A 19655-nucleotide genomic window follows, 5' to 3' on the forward strand; every position below is an offset into this window, starting at 1 on the left:
ATATTATGTCCTTGGTCTTAGTACAGGACCACGGTGGTATCATTATCATTACTGTCATTTGAAGGTTTAAGAGAATCGTTAGATATGAATACTTTGAACGCAATCATGTTCGGTGATCTCACTTTCAGCATATTTACACTGAAAATACTTTTGCAGTTGAATGTTCAAACTCTCAACATCTTTGCATGTTTTGCGGCTGGGATACTGCTGCATCAGTACTGGTAATCTTGTATGATGCGTGACTGCGGCGAAATATTGATCACTGAGCTAAACGTAACAGTCATTCACATGGGTCATATCTATCGCTACTATATCCACAATGTTCACATTTGGGTTAGTGTGTTAACGTTTATATACATTTAACTTCACCCTTATAAATCGTTTGTACATATACTAGACATTTACGTTAACTTACTGCATATCACAAGCGAGTTATATTTTTTTACATTACACAAAATTAATCTTTCTTACACAGTTACAATTGTTGCCAGAAACAATCTCTTGGTAAACCTGTCCTTGTCATATTCTAGGCTGTACATGTATGTATTTAGAGCGTGCGTATTTTGGCAACGCTCTCAAGGCGAGAGCCGGCTATCAAGTTGGAAACAAGGAACAGATGTGGCTGAAGAAGACATCGATCAAGTAGCAGTTAATCCAGGTGAGCTGACATTTTATAAACAAACAAGATGGCTCTAGTCAGATACAACCGTCACCATATCAATATTGCATACAAAGGATGGAGAACTCAGTGTTTCCAGTGGAGGTCGGGACTAGAGGCTTTATTGGCCAGTCAGTGTGGAAGGCACTAGAAGCAGTGGGAGTGAAGGGGAAAAGAAGGAGAGATGCCACTAGAAGGTTAACAGACGAAGCCGAGCGGTCATCGCGGTGGATTTGAATGAAGAGTACAGAAAGAGATTGGAAAAGCCATGCCCCGCCTACCGGAGGGGGTCCTGCTCGGGGCGAAACACCCAGTGAGGGGAGGAAGCAGCCAAAGATGTCATGGCGCAGTAACCCATCCACTGTATTCGGTATTAAGTAAGTTTTCTTGCAAGTCCTGTTCTTCATGTATCTTATGTTGACAATTGTCTAACTAATACTCGCAGTCCTTGACCTGCTCCCTTGGACCCGGACTATCGGAGCAGTCCCCTTGGTAGTGTGGGGACGGGGAGTAACACTTCCGGATCCGGCGCGTCTTCCCTTCGTCATCACAGTACTCCCACTCCGACCAATCAGCCAGCCAGCTGTTCGCTGGAATCAACGTAGACAAGACTCATTCAATATATACATGAAATTTAAAAAAAAAAGGGTTTTAATGCTAATATCGCGATTGTACATTGTACACAATCACTTGGCTATATCAACATAACAAGTGATGCCAGAAGAATAAAAGAATCTAAGATATACGGATGAAAACGTTTGGGGAACAAAGAATATCTGTTGGTCCCCCAAGCATCAAAATCGTACAACTTTTGCTCTCATCAGTGTTAAAATCATAACTCTATTTCCAATGGTGGCTAAATCAACGATTATTGCTCTTTCGTTGCAAGCCTTTCACAAGTTACTGTAACATGAATTTGATTCCACATTAATCATGTTAGAAACGAAATAGTATTAGATAGAGTCAAATCAATGTAATTCCAATCATCAATATCGAGCATATCACGAAAGACTCACGAACACAGCGCACAAATGCCAGGTTGCTTGCGTCACACAGCTCGTCAGCCAATGAGGAGTCCTCCTCGTGCTCGCACATGCCCAGTAGCGGCTCCTCTCCGGTACACTTGTACTTGCCCTTCATGACCTTTGCCCCCGGCGGAGGGTGGTAGTGATCTCCCGACATCCTCAGGTCTAGAGACAAACAATGAAAAGATATAATCACATTTTTGTCTGATTTTTTGTAATGTTTAGAGGTACAAACATGGCCTTCAACAGGCCAGTATATGAATATAAAAATTATAAGATTCCGTATAGCTCTTTTTTTCTGGGATATAACCGAAGCAATTTTTGTTTGACTTTATTACTTTAGTACCCACTTTTAGCTTGACACGACTATACCATGAAACACATTTATGTCGGCACATAACTGTTTACGTCTGTTGCTGCGAACTTGTTAGTTAGATGTTCTTTTTACCCCTGTCACATTATCCACGATCTTCGGGCGTATCGATGGAAGATGGACGGAGAGTTGCGCGTATTATTCACCTGAAAACCGTCTGAATACTTTGTACCTTGTACAATTTTTGTGCATAAAGTTATCATGATAGCAATGATAAAAGCTCCTTGTTAAAAGCGAGGCTCGGGCGATTGCCGCCGAATCGTCATTCGGTCGATTTTCACCAAATGTGACAAGGGTATGACTGTGAAGTCAAAAAGCTCAATGACATGTATCAAGGGGAGCAACAGTAGCTGAATTTCTCGTGTTTACTTAAAGGCAGAAGTTTATGGGTGGCATCTTAAGACTGACCGTGCATCATGACCTCGTGTATCTCCTTTCCGGAGAGTTTCCTGTCCCAGAAGCGAAGCTCGTCCAGAAGGAAGTACCCAGTGATGCCGAACACATCATCCTTGTTATTGGGAGCTGCAATCGCCAGGGCTGTATATTCGTCCTGATGTAATATTCACGACAAGTACTTGATGATTTCATGTCAAATGATATGTAACGTTATAGAAATTGTTCGAGGAGTATCATCATCAAGAAGTTCTAAACTGAACTTTCAACACTGAATTTAGGCTTAACCGAAAACGTCTTATATATGAATAACTTTATTGCACGACAATTGTACATGATACAATGTAACTATTAGTATTACACAAAGTACAAAATATATATATATACAGTACCAGAAGACGATGATTTTAGGGTACCCTGCCTGCCTCGGCTAAGTGCTTAGGTCAGGGACTGGCCCATTGCTACTCATCGTGAAGTGTCCCAATGTCATTTCATCATCATCATCGGTCGACGTGATCACACGTGTTCGCACATGTTTACACACGACTGGGTTATACCGCCCCTTACGAGATGACATACCCTTTCGCTGGCTAATTACAAGACGGTGATGCGCCAGGTCTCCCGTCAAAGAGGTCATTTATGTTTTATTATCCTCAACAACATTACGTTTTGTGGCATGTTCTGATATCCGAAGTACGTTCGCAAGAGATGAAAATCTATCCACCATTTTGCATTGCGAAATATGAATGCACGACAAATCCCTGCTTACGTTCTCCAGTTGCTGCATCCTCTTCCCCGAGAACCTCTGTTTGACCTCTGTGCTGTTGACGTGGATGGTGACGTCACACGGAGGCTTCCATGTGAAGGCCAGGTGGATCCAGACGTGGATGTCCATCTCGAAGCTAAACTGAGGAAGGGAAGAATAAGACAGGATTACTAGAATATCGAACTATGTTTTAAACAAATCAAATCCAAGTCGAGCCTGGTGTTACCGCCATTTGACGATGAAAAGGTGGCTAAAGCACTCAATGGTCACCTTAACAAGAACCGTCGAAGGTCACTTGACGGGTTACATGAATGAGACTGAGACATTTTCTCTTCTCTATCCTAAGTCGTGATTGACTTAACTGGCCCGAAATAGGAGATAAAGGAATTGAGAAGGCTGTTGGGACAATTTCTTTCCCCAAGCATTTAGGCAGGAATCAGAGTGTATCACTGGCAATGCCATGGAGTACGAACGTGTGTGTCATACAGCCAGAAGGTTACTGCAGAAGCACCTGAAAAGTCATAAGCTCTCATATCATGCCTTCAAGTCTATTGGACTCCAGTATACTGATCTAGTAAATCACTATCTCTCATAACGCGGTCACATAGGTCGTGCGATCGTCGTTCGATTTAGGCACCATAGGAGTTTCAAACAGGCTGTGGCAGAACCAATCACCGACAAGGATTCAAAACAGATTTTTGTGTACCCAAACAGTTGAACTTTGAAGGAGGCGTACATTTTTGCCCTCCAAAATGCCCGATGTTAGCGATCCTACGACAATCACACGACCTATTTGACCGCGCCCTCACCGTGCACCAGACAGTGCTGTAGTTCTGGGTGACCCAGAAGGAGGGTCCGTCCGGCACGTCGTAGTAGAAGTTGAAGCCGTACGAAGACCGGGTGTGTCCGCCCGTGGACAGGAAGTACCGGTCCGTCTCCTCCGGCTTCTCCTTCAGATGGATCCACATCGCAATGGTGAACCCCTGACAGGGAACAGATAAGGCAGACAAACAAATCATCATCAACATTATCATCATAATCACCATTATCAACATCATCACCATTAACACAATCTTCATTATTTCAAAAATCATCATCATGCGTCGTCATCACAATCACAATCATCACCACCACCATCATCAGCATCATCACAATCGTCACCATCATCACCAAGATCATCGACACCATCCTCTTCATTCTCTATAGTCATCAGCATAATCATCATCTACTACCACCACCCCCATCATCATCATCGTCATCATTATTACCACAAAGAACATCATCGTCACGACTCCCATCATTTACCATGGTCACCATTATCGTCATCATTATATTTGTTGTTTATGGCTTATCCATTAAAATCTTATCGTTGGTCTGTTCTCCCATTTCATCATGTCCCCTTTTATTTGACGCCCATATGCGAGCTGTTCAGACGTAGACAGCCACAGAAAAGTAAACACGAACCTCCGGACAGTTACTTGTGCTTCCCAGACAGGTTCCGTCCAGTAGGTCAGTTTTGGCCCACTGATTCTGACCGTTCAGTAGCAGAGCCTTGCCGACCACCCCGTCTGTCAGGCCGGCACCCGCGAAAGCGTGCGCTGAAGGCTTTCCCACGATGTCTGTCTGTCCGTTTTCCTCACGTACTTCATCCATAGGAAGGTACGTGGTGCTCCCGAGTACGGCTGAAAACAGTTATAAAGGCTTCAGTAAGGCTTAATCTAGGTTAAATTGTGGTACGAGGAATCCTATCTTAAGAAGCCAACCCCAATGAGAAGCGAAAAGGAGGTAGATTTGAATTTCAATGAATGAATAGACTCAAATAAAGAAACAGACAAACGAACGAAATATATTTCACATGGGTTTATCACCAACGTGTTTCAAAATCGTGTTGGTTAATGAGCAGATAGCTATAACTACTTTCGTAACATAGTTACCGTATGTGTAGACGCTGTTGAGCTGCTCCGACTCAGTACTGCCGCAGGTCCGGCTGGGATCGCGGGCGCATGGACGGCTGCAGGCCGCTGGCTCCACTTCTCCGTTCCTGGCGTACCCTCTTCCACACTGACACTTATTACCGCGCTATTGCGGACGAGATGGGAGGGGCATAGTACAACAGATTCTAACCAATGAAGTGTTGGTTAGCCCTGCTTCATGCACTTCAGATAATTTATACAGAAGGACTTTATTGAACGATAATTGTACACGGTACAATGTATGGCATGTAGAACAACTATTACACAAAGTAGATCTAAAGTAAAATATAAAGGTATATGCAATGTAGGTTGAAGCTAGCCTCCCTCAGGCATTCCAACGGGCGAACGGATCGTAATACTCAGCAAAGGAGGAATGAAACCCTATGGTGGTCAAACTACCTGGCAAACTAGTTCCCTATATATAGCCAGCGTAGTTAGTTTTTCTTTTACAAGTAGAAAATTAAAAACTAAACTTTGCCTCTAAACACGTATCCTGCCCAACGCACTTAGTATTAGACATGCGTCAGACAGACACTCCGGTGCAGTTAGAAGCCGAATGGAAAGTTAACAATACCATCATATTACACGTTTATCACACTATCGTCATGTAGATTTAGACCTACCCGGATGGCGGCATATTTGAATCCCCGCAGACGACAGAAGGCCAGGCAGTTCTGAGGAGATGATGACTTCATGGATGGTCCATTCAGAGTTGTGTTCCATGCATCTGCCGGGCTCATGTTGCCGGGGTCGTCGTTAAAGCAGCCCAGGTTCATTATTCCTGGAGCTGGAAGACGAGAACGTATATAAAATGCTTTTAAAACATAAAAACAATCCAGTTTGCACATTGACTGTAGGTGTACTACGTAAAGTACCTCAACTAAACTCGAAAAGAGTAGGGATTGCTTGACAATAAAAACGAGAACAACAGAGAAATTCCGTTAAACTTTCATTTCCAAAGGCATTACGTTTTGTCTCAAGCATGCATTACTCTTCGAGTTCTACTACTTTTGACTGCTGACTCTGTCTGAAAGAAGAAGTTGAAAAACATAATTGGTATAGAGACCAGATCCCCTCATAATTACGAACATACCAGTGTCAACCTCCACGTCCTTGAATCCAATATGGCGGCACGCCACCCTCCCGTCCTGTTCTGTCCACTCCCCACACAGCGGTCTCCAGTAGCCGTTCAGCTGGTCCCAAACTTCCACCCAGCCGTCGGTCACGTACCGTCCTCTCTGCAGCCGAACGTGAGCTTCAATTGGATGGAAAATGTAGAACGAGACATTGTTATACGTGAACTACAGTTGAAATTGAAAGAAAGAGGCTTTTCAGGCGTCCACCGGTCTATGAGCTAGGTAAAATGAAAGAATTAAAATTGAAGGAAATTGTCAATTGAGACATTTTAGCGTTGGCTGGTTCTGAAGAAATCGAAGAAAAAACGAGACCTAGCCATAACATTATACTAGATTTCACGACATTACGTCAGTTGCTTCATGAGTTTTGCTGCTAATAAACCACAAACACTGATACAATTGCTACCAAAAACATAACTTTATTGGCGGCAAACATTGCATTTCTTACTTGAGCACTCCCGGCTACTCATACAGGAGGTTTTCTCATTGCGGTTCCCCGGACAGTGGCCTTGTACGGGACAGGTCCGGGTCCGTGTGCGGGACGAGCCACAGCGAGTGCACTTGGTCCAGCTACTCCACTCGCTCCATTCTGTGCATTTAAGGAACATTTATCATCTTTTTAGTTGAAAAATTATGATCAAGAGATAAAATGATCACAAAAAGAGTATTTGAACAGAAAGCACCAGAACAATCGAAGAGAATATAATAAGGCTATGTCGATATCTTTTACACATCGAAACCAACCGACGTCGGCAAATTTACACTGTATTTTACTCACAATAATTCCCGAGTTGATATCATGGCATAATGTCCGCGATAGGTAGGCAGGCAGACAGGCGCAAAGACATACAGGCAGGCAGACGCAAAGACAGGCAGACAGACGCAAAGACAGGCAGACAGATGCAAAGACAGACAGGCAGGCAGACGCAAAGACAGGCAGACAGACGCAAAGACGGATAGGCAGGCAGATGCAAAGCCAGACAGGCTGACAGACGCAAATACAGGCAGACAGACGCAAAGACAGATAGGCAGGCAGATAGGCAGACAGCCTTACAGACAGACATGCAGACATGTAGACAGACAGACAGAGAGACAGGCGGAAAGACAGACAGACAGGTAGACCGACAGTTCTATATTGAAAATTCCGTTGTTGTTTTTCTACAGATGATTTACCTGGACACTTTTTCTTCTTGCACAGCTTGACGTCCACGCTCCTGCCCACACAGCTGTTCCCGCCGTACTGGTCCTCACACGGGCGGGTCCGAGTCTTGGTGCCGCCGCCACAGCTGACCGAACAGTCTCCCCACGGGCCCCAGTCTCCCCACGTGCCCACATCTAAACGGGGTAGCGAGAAGAAACTTCTTTGTATACACTTTGTCAATGACAATTAAGAGTTGGTAGATCTTCTATAGGTGCTACATATCTCCTGGAAATAATGGCCGGTTCGACTCCCAACTGCTAGGTGGCGCTTCGATTTACACATCTGACTAAACCATTCACGTAATACTATGTGGACGAGACGATATTTGGATTGTATGAGACAATTCTAGAAACTCTTGCTGCTTTTATTACATCAAATTATATACTCATGGAAATAAATGTATAAAATATCCAAGCGCACCTGAAATAATGACAGCATGTGGCCACGAAAACATGTACTAAACGTCAGACATCGAATATCAAACGCATTATTTATTTCAATTGATTGTTACTTTATGAAGCAGGTACATATCATTATGTTTTGGGTGCTTAGCTCTAATTGTGATCTTGACATTCAAGTGACCTGGCGTTACTATGCTGCTAGAAGCACGCGATGTTGAGCGGTTAATCATGGTTTGTGTCCATCATCCATCTATCCTACACCAAGGTATTGTATTATATATGTATTTCCAAGTAGTCATAGCAACATTACTTTTGCCTTTTCAGGATCTGAATTTTTCCTAGCCCCGACCTTTCGAATTTCGAGGTGCTACCGATCTCAAAGTATGGATTGTATAATGTTAAGTATGCAATAACTACTTGTATGTTCACTGCATACATCTAAGGCCCTATTCCCATATGCATCAGACAGTGATCGCTGAGCAACCTTACAGTGACCAAAATTATGTAAGATGTATGGTTCACAAACGAAGCAAACAAAGCGTCAAAATATACATTCTTCATCTATAAAGTTTACTGAGCAGTCCGTAAGTTCTTAATCTGCACATAGGTTGCAACCTGTATTGTATTCAATTGAATGTAATAAGATACGAAAAACACATTGTATACATACATGTCAGTATAGTTTTAAAAAATCTAGCAAGTGGCTAATTTCAGCCCGTTGGACTTTCTAATCGTTCCTACCGACATGAGTACATCCCTGCCTGTCCCATGTATCAGACCGACAGGAGCAGTCCGTAGTGCCGTCATGGCTGCACGAGTCCCCGCACACATGGCCGTTAATACACGACTCAGGCTCCGAGTAGCAGGACGATTCCTGGAGGTTGCAAAGGAATATTGTAATTTGAAGAAGGACAATCCCGTTACCATTCATTCAGCGGTTTGAATAGTTCTCTGTCCGCCAATTAAAAACAAAAGCAAAACAGTGTGCATGAGGGGTCTCGAGTGCAGCAACCCCAAGGTATGTAAATGAATGGACCTGGGATTTATTTCTAAAGTATGAAATAAAAACACCGATACCATGTTTAAAAAAATCAAGCAAACAGAACAATCCAAATCCGCCCGACCAACAATAGTACCATGATACAGAATACAGGTAAAATGTTCTGTTTGCTTGATTTGCTTGGGCCAAGCAGGCTGTGACAAAAACAAGGCGCGACCAGGATCTAAGACACCTTTTCTGTTACAGATAGTTGATTTTTGCATAACAAATGCACGACTATCCCAAGAATACTCTTAGTTCGCAATGGAATGACACGTATTACGACGAGTGTAACCAGGTCCTTACCGAGTAGGCTGCCACGGGAAGAATACTGCCAACATCCAGATCGTGCAGCGAGTCGTCCACTTCATCCCCGGGCTTGTCCTCCAGGCTGTCCGGTGAGATGCTGATGTTGCACTCCTGAGACGTCTGGTTGTACTGGAAGGAGGCGCAGGAGGCGTCTTTAAGACACAGCTCGTGGCACAACAGACGGTGGGGGATGTCCACCAGGGTTCGGTTCAGGGTCACGGCGCGGGAAAACTCGTCATAACGAGGGTTAAAACTCGCCCCCACGGCAGTAACGAGCAGCAATGCCAGCAATACACAACCCATGAATATCACGCCCTTCATCATTTAGGTTAACGCAAAAATGTTGCAGTTTCCAGATGACAATCTTAGCTCGAACTAGTACACCGTGTTTTAGAAGAGCTGCACCTCAAGCACTTTAAAGATACCAATGCACTCATTGCAAAGAGTAGGCGTCCAGCTTCTGCTTACTGTGCAGTTTAATGGTTATGCAAATAAAGCAATGCCCGGGACTTATATACGCTGTTTACGTACGGAGATAAAGAATATGATCCTTGGTAACATCTCGTCATTGTACCATGACATCATTTCTGACAATTTCTTACAACTCATGTCGCTTCAAGGACTACACTTGACAAAGGCTGACGACGAGCTGAATTTGGTTGAAAGAAAAGATGACATAGACCTTCATTGGTCATGAATCATGCCGCTCAAGTTCATTTGTGGTATGTTTTATAACTCATTGTTTAGTGCACGTTCAGGGTGAAGCTCTCATTAACGGTCACGAACTTTGTGGTTAGGGTTCGTGACAAAGCTGTCTGTAGCAGTCGGCCACGTTCACTCTCATCTTGCCTCAATAACTAAAAATGTGGAGGCAAATAATGACTGTGGAACATGTTTCTAGAGTCATCGATAGAGAAAAAGAACAGACGAACTCGCAGGATGAAGGAGGCTGTTTGGATCAGGAAGTCAGCTCCGGTCAACTGAGATGAACCGAGATAAGGGGGGATACAAACTGAGTCATGTTTGGGACGGTATTCTGGCTGCTGCAGCGCCACCTACATCGGCTATAAGTAGCAGCGAGAAGCAGATCCAGTCGTTCTAAATTCTGAAGATGGTGTCTGACAGATACCGAAACGTGGGATGTGAATACTGCCCTGGTTGTGTTTCAAATGAACTTTACTATATTTGTAACTTTTGTACCTTATTGAGGGTGAAGATCTCTTTAATGGTCATACGTGAAGCAGTTGGTCACGTTCATTTTCATCTTGTCTTCAGAACTCAAAATGTGAAGGTAAATAATGACCGGAGAGCTATGTCGTGTTCATATTCCATGTTCCTAGAACTCGAAACTGTAGCTCAGTACAAGTACTTGATTCGACGGTATCAACAAAACCTCAAGTGACATGGGGTTTATGTTAAAGAAAAGTAGGCACCAAAAGACACATCGTTTCCTGATAAACATAGTTTATTGTGATGGTTAGATACATTGCTATCATCACCGTTTAACTTAGCTGATAGCTGAAGATTATCGTTTAACTTATTCACAGCCTACGTTTTGCACGAGGATACCAGTCTTGTACTATTCATCATGTTACATTTATATTACTTACTTAACTGGTGCTGGACTGAAACTGCTTCGCCGGAGACTGCTTAGATATACTATACACGTAGACAAGTAACAGTGACACATGAGAATAGTATAGTGTATTTATATTTATAAGTTCCGTTCACTCCAAACTGTGCGTTTCGGTAAAACCATCGATATGAACACTTATATACAGTCACATAAACGAAAAAGGACCAATAAGTGGTACACCAAATGTACAATATATAAGCAGTGAAAAAGAACACATTTGCATGATACACCTTCCCCATCTCTCTATTATTAGCTTAAACTGGGTGCACGTCACATTAGAAAAGATGTCAGGAACGATCCTTAATGCTAATACATACATTTCTTACTTTGGTACAGTCACAAAGAAGCAATGGAAGGCCGGATTCACTTTCAAGACTAAAGCGCGTGTGATAGCTCGTTGTTGCCTTTGTTCTTACTTGTACTAAACACAGTGGTCATATTTGTACAATTATTAGAGTTCTTCATTCAGTAATCCTTAGTTTTGTTCATCGTTCTCTACGCATGTTCTGATCTGCTCACTAGGCCCGGGACTGTCGGTACAGTTGCTCGTGTAGAGAGGAGACGGGGTGTAACAGTTCCGGGTGCGGCTCTGCTTCCCGTTCTCACAGGCTTTCCATGGAGACCACTCGTCCCACCAGCCGTTAGCTGCGTGGAGAGAGAAAGTTGTGAAGGTTTTTATATTTGTATTTCTGGAGTCGAATTTCTTATACATGTATGTATAAAGCTACATAGATAAATGTCTATGTAGCGTTGACATTCGTTTTTAGACATTCATACGTCTTCCCTTGAATACAGACTAATATTCATGATATTACCCCCACCCCAATTATCAAGTAGGTAGAGTAATACAAATTCTTGATCGTCTCCCTAAAATTCATTGGCTGGGGATCTATTTCGTGTTGTTAGAAACCTGTCCCCATACCGTGACCCTAACCCTAACCCTAACTCCTAACTCCTAACCCTAACCCTAACCCTAACCCTAACCCTAACCCTAACCCTAACCCTAACCCTAACCCTAACCCTAACCCTAACCCTACCCTTCGCACTAACCATTAATCTAAGTCTATAGTCTGAATTACTATCCCACAAGCATACAGATCAATTTGTCTTCTATATCAGTTACGCTATCGAGCAGACACATAAACATGGCCTCCTTGTTAATATAATAACGTTAAGCGGACTTACGGACACAGCGTACGAAGGCCTGTGCGTTTGTGCCACAGATCTCGTCAGCCAATGAGGAGTCCTCCTCGTGCTCGCACATGCCCAGTAGCGGCTCCTCTCCGCTGCACTTGTAATTGCCCTTCATGACCTTTGACCCAGGCGGAGGGTGGTAGTGATCTCCCGACATCCTCAGGTCTGTTTAAAAACATAATAAGATCATCTATGAACTTAGAATATATCGTCAGGTTTTAAATGCACTGATCTAACATCTTCCTATGATATATGACAGGCCTTGGGATCTGCCAGTTGAGGTCATCTATTCTAGATTCCTATATGATTCACATATCAGTCATATTTACGCATAACAATTACAAGTAAGTGACTTTTCCATGTTCAACTGTTTTTCGAGCTACATGTCATATCATACTATTGATATTGTTCCGCCAATTCGTTCTAATGATGCTGAGGAAGAGTGATGGATGTCTTTCGAAACGTTCGGGAGTAATATTATAATTATCTGGTTGTGGAGATTGATTTGTATTGTATGTAAGCCAGATGGATTTGGGATTTTGGCCCCAAACACATTTAATACACTATTTCCACACTTACCATGCATCATGACTTCGTAGATTTCCTTCCCAGTCAGTTTCCTGTCCCAGAAGCGAACCTCGTCCAGGAGGAAGTCGCCGGTGATGCCAGCAACATCATTCAGGGTGTTGGGCGCTCCTATCGCCAGGGTGGTGTACTCATCCTGTAAGCATGATAGGGAATGATTCTTGTTTCAAGTTTTTTTTTTAATTGGTGGTATGCAATTAGTTAAAGTGGCACCGATAGCCTAGTGGTTAGGCATGATGGTGTGTTTGAGAAAGGCCCCTTTCACGACTTCGATTCACCCAGGTGTAAATAAGTATCTGACTTCGGTTTGGGTTGTGGGGTGTGTGTGTGATCCAGGTAGCACCATGATTCAATCGAGGTTTCATACGTCCTTGCCCGCGCAACGAACGCCGCGCACAAGTTCGTACGCCACGAGAGTTTCATACGCGTATGAATTTCATATACGTATGAAACACGCGTATGAAACCCCGGTTTTGGGACCCGAATGCTAGCTCTGTGGTCTTGGGTGGAGGGGATGCAAAGGCGTATCTTATTTGCGGTCATGCTGGTTTTACAATAAAACCAAAAGAGCACATTGAAGTAACTACAAGATGGATGACATTACAACGCAGTTTGGAAAGCAGTGAAATGAAATGTCTGGCCACAATTTGTATTTTGTACAATTTGTACAAAAGACTAGTATGTGGTATAGGGTATAACCAAATGACAAAATGTGATTTCAGACCTTCTCCATTCGTCTCATCCGCTTGGGAGTGGAGGTGAACTTGATCATGGTGCTGTTCATGTGGATGCTGATGTCACAGGACGGTCTCCAGGACAGAACCAGGTACATCCACACGTCGATCGGCAGGGAAAAGTGAGTCTAGGTCGGGCAGGAAAAATTCAACAAGGCGTTTAGGTCCTGATGGTCCTCTTTGGCCTAAGACACCAGCTTTGAAGCCTTAAATGGATACAATATGTCTAGTGATCTATATCATATCATAACTTGTGGGGGAATATTCATACTTCCTTGCAATGACGTGGTATCACGTAATGAAAAACAGTGATCTATTGTTCCTACAAAAGTCTAGGATACTAAATATATACTTTAATATCTTACCGTTGCTGTACAAAGATAATTATCTTCCTATTGTACATAAAAGTACATGTATACATAACGAAATTCCTTTTTTCAACAGAAAGAATCGGTTTACCATTCTATGAAATACTGTAACAATGTAAAAATTTCTTGTTATTACCGTGCACCACTCTTCCACATAGGTAATCCAGAATCCCGGTCCGTCCGGCACATCGTAGTAGAAGTTAAGGCCGAAGGATTTGGGGAAGTGACCCCCACTGGACAGGAAGTAGCGGTCAGACGATGGTTCGGACATCAACTTGATCCACATGCCAATGCTGAAACCCTGATCATGATGAAGATACATACAGCCAATACTATGAATACGGTCAGTACTAAGAGGTGGTCAACACTACTGGAATGTGTACAAAGAGAAATATGAACAAAATAAAAGAAATGTTCAAGATGGAATAATGTTCCTCTGTGTATTCATCGAAATTAACCATGGTTAAGGCACATAATCAGAATACTTAGTACAAGTACAAAATGCGTCGTCGCTGTTGGACGCAATTATCGATTGCCAAAGCAATGTAGAATTTCTACACTGGAATGCGTAAACTTTGCCTTCATAGTTTGCAGTTTTCTCTCAAATTTCATGTTTTACCGTCATCACGAAATATACGATGGGCTTAAATACTCACCCCATTCGTATATATAGCATCCTCGCTAGTATCCGTTGATACATTTCGTATTAGCGGAATACTGCGCCTAATCATATAATACAAAAGAAGAGAAAGACCTGCCAGTCGATTGTACTACAGACCTGTTCACAGTTTACAGTGCTGCCCAGACACGTCCCCTCCAGAGGCAGAGTCTTCAGGTACTGGACGTTCCCGTTCAGGGTCAGCGCCTTGCCGACGATCCCGTCCGTGAGGCTGGCGCCGTTATAGCCATAGGCAGGAGGATTGCCGACAAACTCTTCGTTCTCGTCTCGCTTCTCGTCCATGGGGAAGTACATGATGTTCCCGTGAAGCGCTGAGAAAGGGTCAGCCAATTAAACACTGTACATGTGAATGATTTAGCAGTAAAAAGAGTTTACTGCAGATTGAAATTGTAAACAACAACATATTAGACTGGTCGTTATAAAACGATTTATTTCCTTTCGGAACTTCTGTGAAGCTATAGGGGAATCCACCACTGTCCACAACGATCTACCGCAACCCTTTGCCTAATAAAACAGCTGGATATTATACGACACATACAAGAATTTCTCCAGAATTTTCTCTGTGTCCGGTCCTCAGTCAGTCGCATGGCGAATGTCGTATATCGGACCCTTACCGTGTGTATAGACGTCGTTAAGCTGGCCCGACTGAGGGTTGCCGCACGTGAGACTGGGGTCGTCAGCACAAGGCGAGCTGCAGATGGTCGAGTTGACCTGCTCTGTCCTAGCGTACCCCCGCCCGCACTGACACACGTCACCGTTCTGTGGTGTGTAGGTGGGGAAACAACGCAATATTAATACACGCAACGGTTTTACTATAAAATGTCTTCTTTTTCGGGAAACTAGGCTGTATCTAGGCAGAATATATTTTGTTAACTTAACATATTATACTTCCAGATTTCCGTCGTCACTTATACAGATCTAGGGCTATACGTTTTCCTGGTAGGTTCTTCTGTGCAAGGATCGGACAGGGGCCGCGTGTGGGGCCGCGTGGCGCAATCGTCAGCACGTTTGACTCAGGTCCAGAAGGTCTTGAGTTCAAACCCCAACGTGTCACCGGTGTTGTGCCCTTGGGAAAGGCACTTTACACGACTTTCCTATATACGCTACAAAAGTCTTCAGCAAATTGAAGTTGGTAGCCTCAAAAACGGAAGACAGATAAGCCACCATTAGACCCATCTCTAGGATAAATTTGAAATTTGAAATCATGGTCCTCGCTTCATAGCTTACGATAGACTGACATAATAACATTTAAAACCTAATCACATGACTTCCAACTGTCTTGAGTGCATTCCTCGTCACTTTTCCAAAAGAATATGACCAAGACATTTATCTTTAAAGCTGAAAACGTTAGTTTCCCTTTTGTCTGACTTACCCGAATGGCGGCGTAGTTGTAACCCCGTACGTGACAGAAGGCCAGGCAGTCCGCAGGTGATGATGACGTCACGGATGGACCGTCCACGCTGCTGTAGTCTCCCCTCAGCGTCCCGTCCGAGGGAGCATCGTTAAAGCAGCCTAGACTCATGACACCTGGCGCTATACGAAATTAACATGAACAACACGCATCTATCCGTGAATCTATCCGTGAATAGTTCAATCAGGCTGGCAAATAACGGAACTGTGACGAAAAATGGAAACGGTTAACGGTACCTACCGGAGAGGGTTTATGAACATATCTGTTCCTACATTTTCAGTATTGCATAAAAGCGAGAAGAAGTCAATATTACATTATGACCTTGTGTTGGTTGACATTCTTAATACTGTAAATGCATTTTATTTCGCGGTGATTTAATGTCGCGGTAGCACCGTTCACTGCCATGGAAAAATGTTTGCGGTGGTTTTAAGTTCGCGGTGAAGCGGCCACCGCGAAAACCGCGAACATTAAACCACTACGAAAGTTTCTGCATTTACAGTAGTTAATGCATTTGTCAACTATTATTTTGTTGCGACCTGTACTTAACCCATTACATGTGCAAGAAACGTAAAGTCTTACGTGTTTCCGGTTCCGCGTCTTGGAAGCCCAGATTACGACACGCCACCCTCCCGTTTTCCTGCGTCCACTCCCCACACAGCGGCCTCCAGTAGCCGTTCAGCTGGTCCCAAACTTCCACCCAGCCGTCAGTCACAAACTGGCCCCTTTGTAGCCGAACATGAGCTAGAAAAGACAATCATTTCAAACTTTCTAACTGGGTCATGTTTGGTACCACATACTTGTCGCAACACCACCTAGCGGTAAGACGTATGGGAGATCACCAGACTTCACCTGTTGCTGAGATGCTATCAGTCTATGTGGTAGAAGGCTCTCTGTGTCGAAATACCGAACCTTCACTTAATTTAAGATTTCGTGTAGGGAAATGATTTCCAATGCAGAAATTTTAGAAAACATAGCATTTCTAGCCTTATCCAGAAGCAATGATGATTATCATTCTCCAAGCAATTACAGGTACATGAATGATCAGTACTAGTGTTTTTAAACCGACTGCTCTGTTGAAAAAGATCTTTGAAAGAGGATCAGCCGAACTACATGTCGGGTCGACTTTCTGAAGACGGAAAAACGCCATATGTATTGTTTATTTGAACATGAGGTGTATGATCGAGGATGTCACTAGGTAGGTACAGTAGAGGTGTTGATTTCTGATAGCTGCGGTTTGGGATCAATTCATGTTGCTCTGATCCTAAAAGAGTATTACGAAAAGAAACCTTACTGGAACATTCCTTGCTCTTCGTGCAGGCGCCCCTCTCCTCGTGTTTCCCGCCACACTCCCCCGGGACGGGACAGCTGCGGGACCGGGTCCGGAACCCCGCACACCGGCTACACTTCGTCCAGCTGCCCCACTCTCCCCACTCTACATGGGAGGTGGAAACAGATCTGATGAGCACAGTTCAATTATTTTACAGTTTATAAAGTTGAGGATACTCCAAACCCGCGAGAAAGTCGCGAGAAATGTGTTCTTTACAAGGTTCTGTCCGTCAAGACAACTTGAAAATACAATGGGTCATATGTGAACAGTTTCACCAAAATTGTTAAATCACTGGGCAATAAGGTCTTCAACACAACCAAGAGTTAATACCTAGCAGATGTTTCGTTAACAGCCGACTGCTCATTGAAACATTGGCTAGGAATCAATGCTGGGTAATGTTCCCCCCAAAAAAACTTCTACCCTGTATTGGGTAATGATGTACGTTTCATATTTACTTCACCTGGACAGTTCTGTTTCTTACACAGCGTGACGTCAGTGTCCCGTCCCACACACGTCTTCCCGTCATACTCATCCCTGCAAGTGCGCATGCGCGTCTTGACCCCGCCTCCACAGCTGACAGAGCAGTCTCCCCACGGACCCCAGTCTTCCCAGGTACCAAGTTCTGGGAGAGGAAACAAATAAATTAGCAAAGAGACAAATATACAAACAAAGACAAGTTTCAATTTTGAAGAAAATGCCATGAAATATGTTTGGTCTACTCAGATACCCAACTATGGACGAGGAAAGAAGATTAGCGCAATCTGCCAACTTTCTAATGCAATATTTAGACAAACTGTAATTATATTTCAGCCATACCATAGGTATGGTGAAATATATTGTATTCGTAATGTTTCTTTCTTTCTTTCTTTCTCCTGTCAAATCTTCAAATCGAATCAACTCCGCCATTTTTTAACCGATTGACTTGAAATTTGGCACAAAGGTAGAGTAAGCCAATACCCCCAGGTGTTTTTTTCATTTTTTTCATATCTTCCTTTAAAATGATTTTATTGAGGTTTTTGTCAATTTTTATGTATATTTCGGGCTCCTGTACCCTGGTATTACAGTCGAATGACATGAAATTTGGTAGAGAGGTGCCTTGATCATATGCTCACCTAGATTCAATAACAGTTTTGGCATACGGTACAACATAATGCTTAATTTTGCGATTTTTGGCAATTTTTTTTACCAAAAAAAGGACATTTTTGGCTCCTGTAGCCTCGTTTTACAACCAAATGATCTGAAATTTGGTATAAAAGTGCCCTTTAATTATGTGCACATAAATTCAATAAAGGTTTTCCCATACGGTACAACAAAATGCTTAATTTTGCGATTTTTGGTCATTTTTTGACCAAAAAAGGACATTTTTGGCTCCTGTAGCCTCGTTTTACAACCAAATGATCTGAAATTTGGTATAAAAGTGCCCTTCAATTATGTGCACATAAATTCAATAAAAGTTTTCCCATACGGTACAACAAAATACTTAATTTTGCGATTTTTGGCCATTTTTTTGACCAAAAAAGGACATTTTTGGCTCCTGTAGCCTCGTTTTACAACCAAATGATCTGAAATTTGGTAAAAATGTGCCCTTCAATTATGTGCACATAAATTCAATAGAAGTTTTCCCATACGGTACAACAAAATGCTTAATTTTGAGATTTTATGGCCATTTTTTTGACAAAATTTGGACATTTTTTGCTCCTGTTCCCTCGATTTACAACCTAATGACCCGTAAATTGGTAAAGGGGTGCTCTAGATATCTATTCAAATGACCCATGTATAATTTTTGGCATGGACCACTTTAAAATGATATGTTTGGGATTTTTTGGTCATTTTCCAATGGCCAAAGGGGTCAACGACCTCAAGGCCTATTGTTGCATGAGGGAGATGGCTGAAATATGCTGTATTTGCTCTCAAGCAAATGTCGGCCTTTCTAGTTCATAATAGGTTTTGGAAACGATTTCTTCGCAGAAAATAGGCCTCAGAAATGCACAACAGCTGTGACAATGTTGCTCATCCCAAGGCCTTCTGAACGGCACAAGTTAACAAGCACTGTATGACAAATACTCCGTTTCTGTACATCACCACACACAAAAAAAGGCATCTTATGTAGAGTAAAAAAGATCTTGTGTTTTTGTTGTATGCCTGATACAGTTCATTCATCCTGTCAGACTTTAATGAGCTTTGATCCTTTCTTAAGTTTACCTGCGTCAAGATCGTACCTATACCTCATCCGTTCTATTGGAGGAGACATGTTTCGTGCAGAACGTACGGCGCTCGACTGTCGGCATATGCCGAATCTCATCAATTATTCACCCCTCTCTGTTTCCCCAGTGTTCCCGAGTTTGTATGAATCATTATGTCGGTTTCTAAGGGGTCACAATAACATCTTTGTTGCTCCTTTGCCACAGGTATACAGTAAAAAGCATCTGAACGAATAACACAGAGGA

The 19655-nt window shown here is 43.0% G+C and overlaps 2 protein-coding genes across 2 annotated transcripts; both read right to left on the reverse strand.

The window, feature by feature from the left end:
- Window positions 1-1090: 1090 nt before the first annotated feature.
- Window positions 1091-1840, reverse strand: LOC118428568. The gene is made up of 2 exons (XM_035838665.1): window positions 1675-1840; window positions 1091-1248 (listed from the first exon to the last, which is right to left on the reverse strand). The coding sequence occupies exons 1-2, from the start codon at window positions 1838-1840 to the stop codon at window positions 1091-1093; spliced, it is 324 nt and encodes a 107-aa protein (XP_035694558.1).
- Window positions 1841-10874: 9034 nt separating this feature from the next.
- LOC118429536 lies at window positions 10875-14776 on the reverse strand. The gene is made up of 6 exons (XM_035840056.1): window positions 14570-14776; window positions 13928-14092; window positions 13414-13551; window positions 12684-12825; window positions 12096-12269; window positions 10875-11555 (listed from the first exon to the last, which is right to left on the reverse strand). Exons 1-6 carry the CDS (start codon window positions 14762-14764, stop codon window positions 11386-11388), a joined length of 984 nt encoding a protein of 327 aa, XP_035695949.1. The 5' UTR covers window positions 14765-14776; the 3' UTR covers window positions 10875-11385.
- Window positions 14777-19655: the final 4879 nt, after the last annotated feature.

This window comes from Branchiostoma floridae, chromosome 13, assembly GCF_000003815.2.
Source record: "Branchiostoma floridae strain S238N-H82 chromosome 13, Bfl_VNyyK, whole genome shotgun sequence".
In the NCBI taxonomy this organism is placed as follows: domain Eukaryota; kingdom Metazoa; phylum Chordata; class Leptocardii; order Amphioxiformes; family Branchiostomatidae; genus Branchiostoma; species Branchiostoma floridae.

Excerpts from the sequence above, each read along its gene's own strand:
- LOC118428568 (XM_035838665.1), bottom strand. The coding sequence starts at position 1,840 with ATGTCGGGAGATCACTACCACCCTCCGCCGGGGGCAAAGGTCATGAAG. Across the intron at positions 1,249-1,674 it reads GGCATTTGTGCGCTGTGTTC|CGAACAGCTGGCTGGCTGAT; the intron begins GTGAGTCTTTCG and ends CGTTGATTCCAG.
- LOC118429536 (XM_035840056.1), bottom strand. The coding sequence starts at position 14,764 with ATGTACTTCCCCATGGACGAGAAGCGAGACGAGAACGAAGAGTTTGTC. Across the intron at positions 14,093-14,569 it reads GCACTGTAAACTGTGAACAG|GGTTTCAGCATTGGCATGTG; the intron begins GTCTGTAGTACA and ends CATCATGATCAG. Across the intron at positions 13,552-13,927 it reads ATGTGGAAGAGTGGTGCACG|ACTCACTTTTCCCTGCCGAT; the intron begins GTAATAACAAGA and ends TGCCCGACCTAG.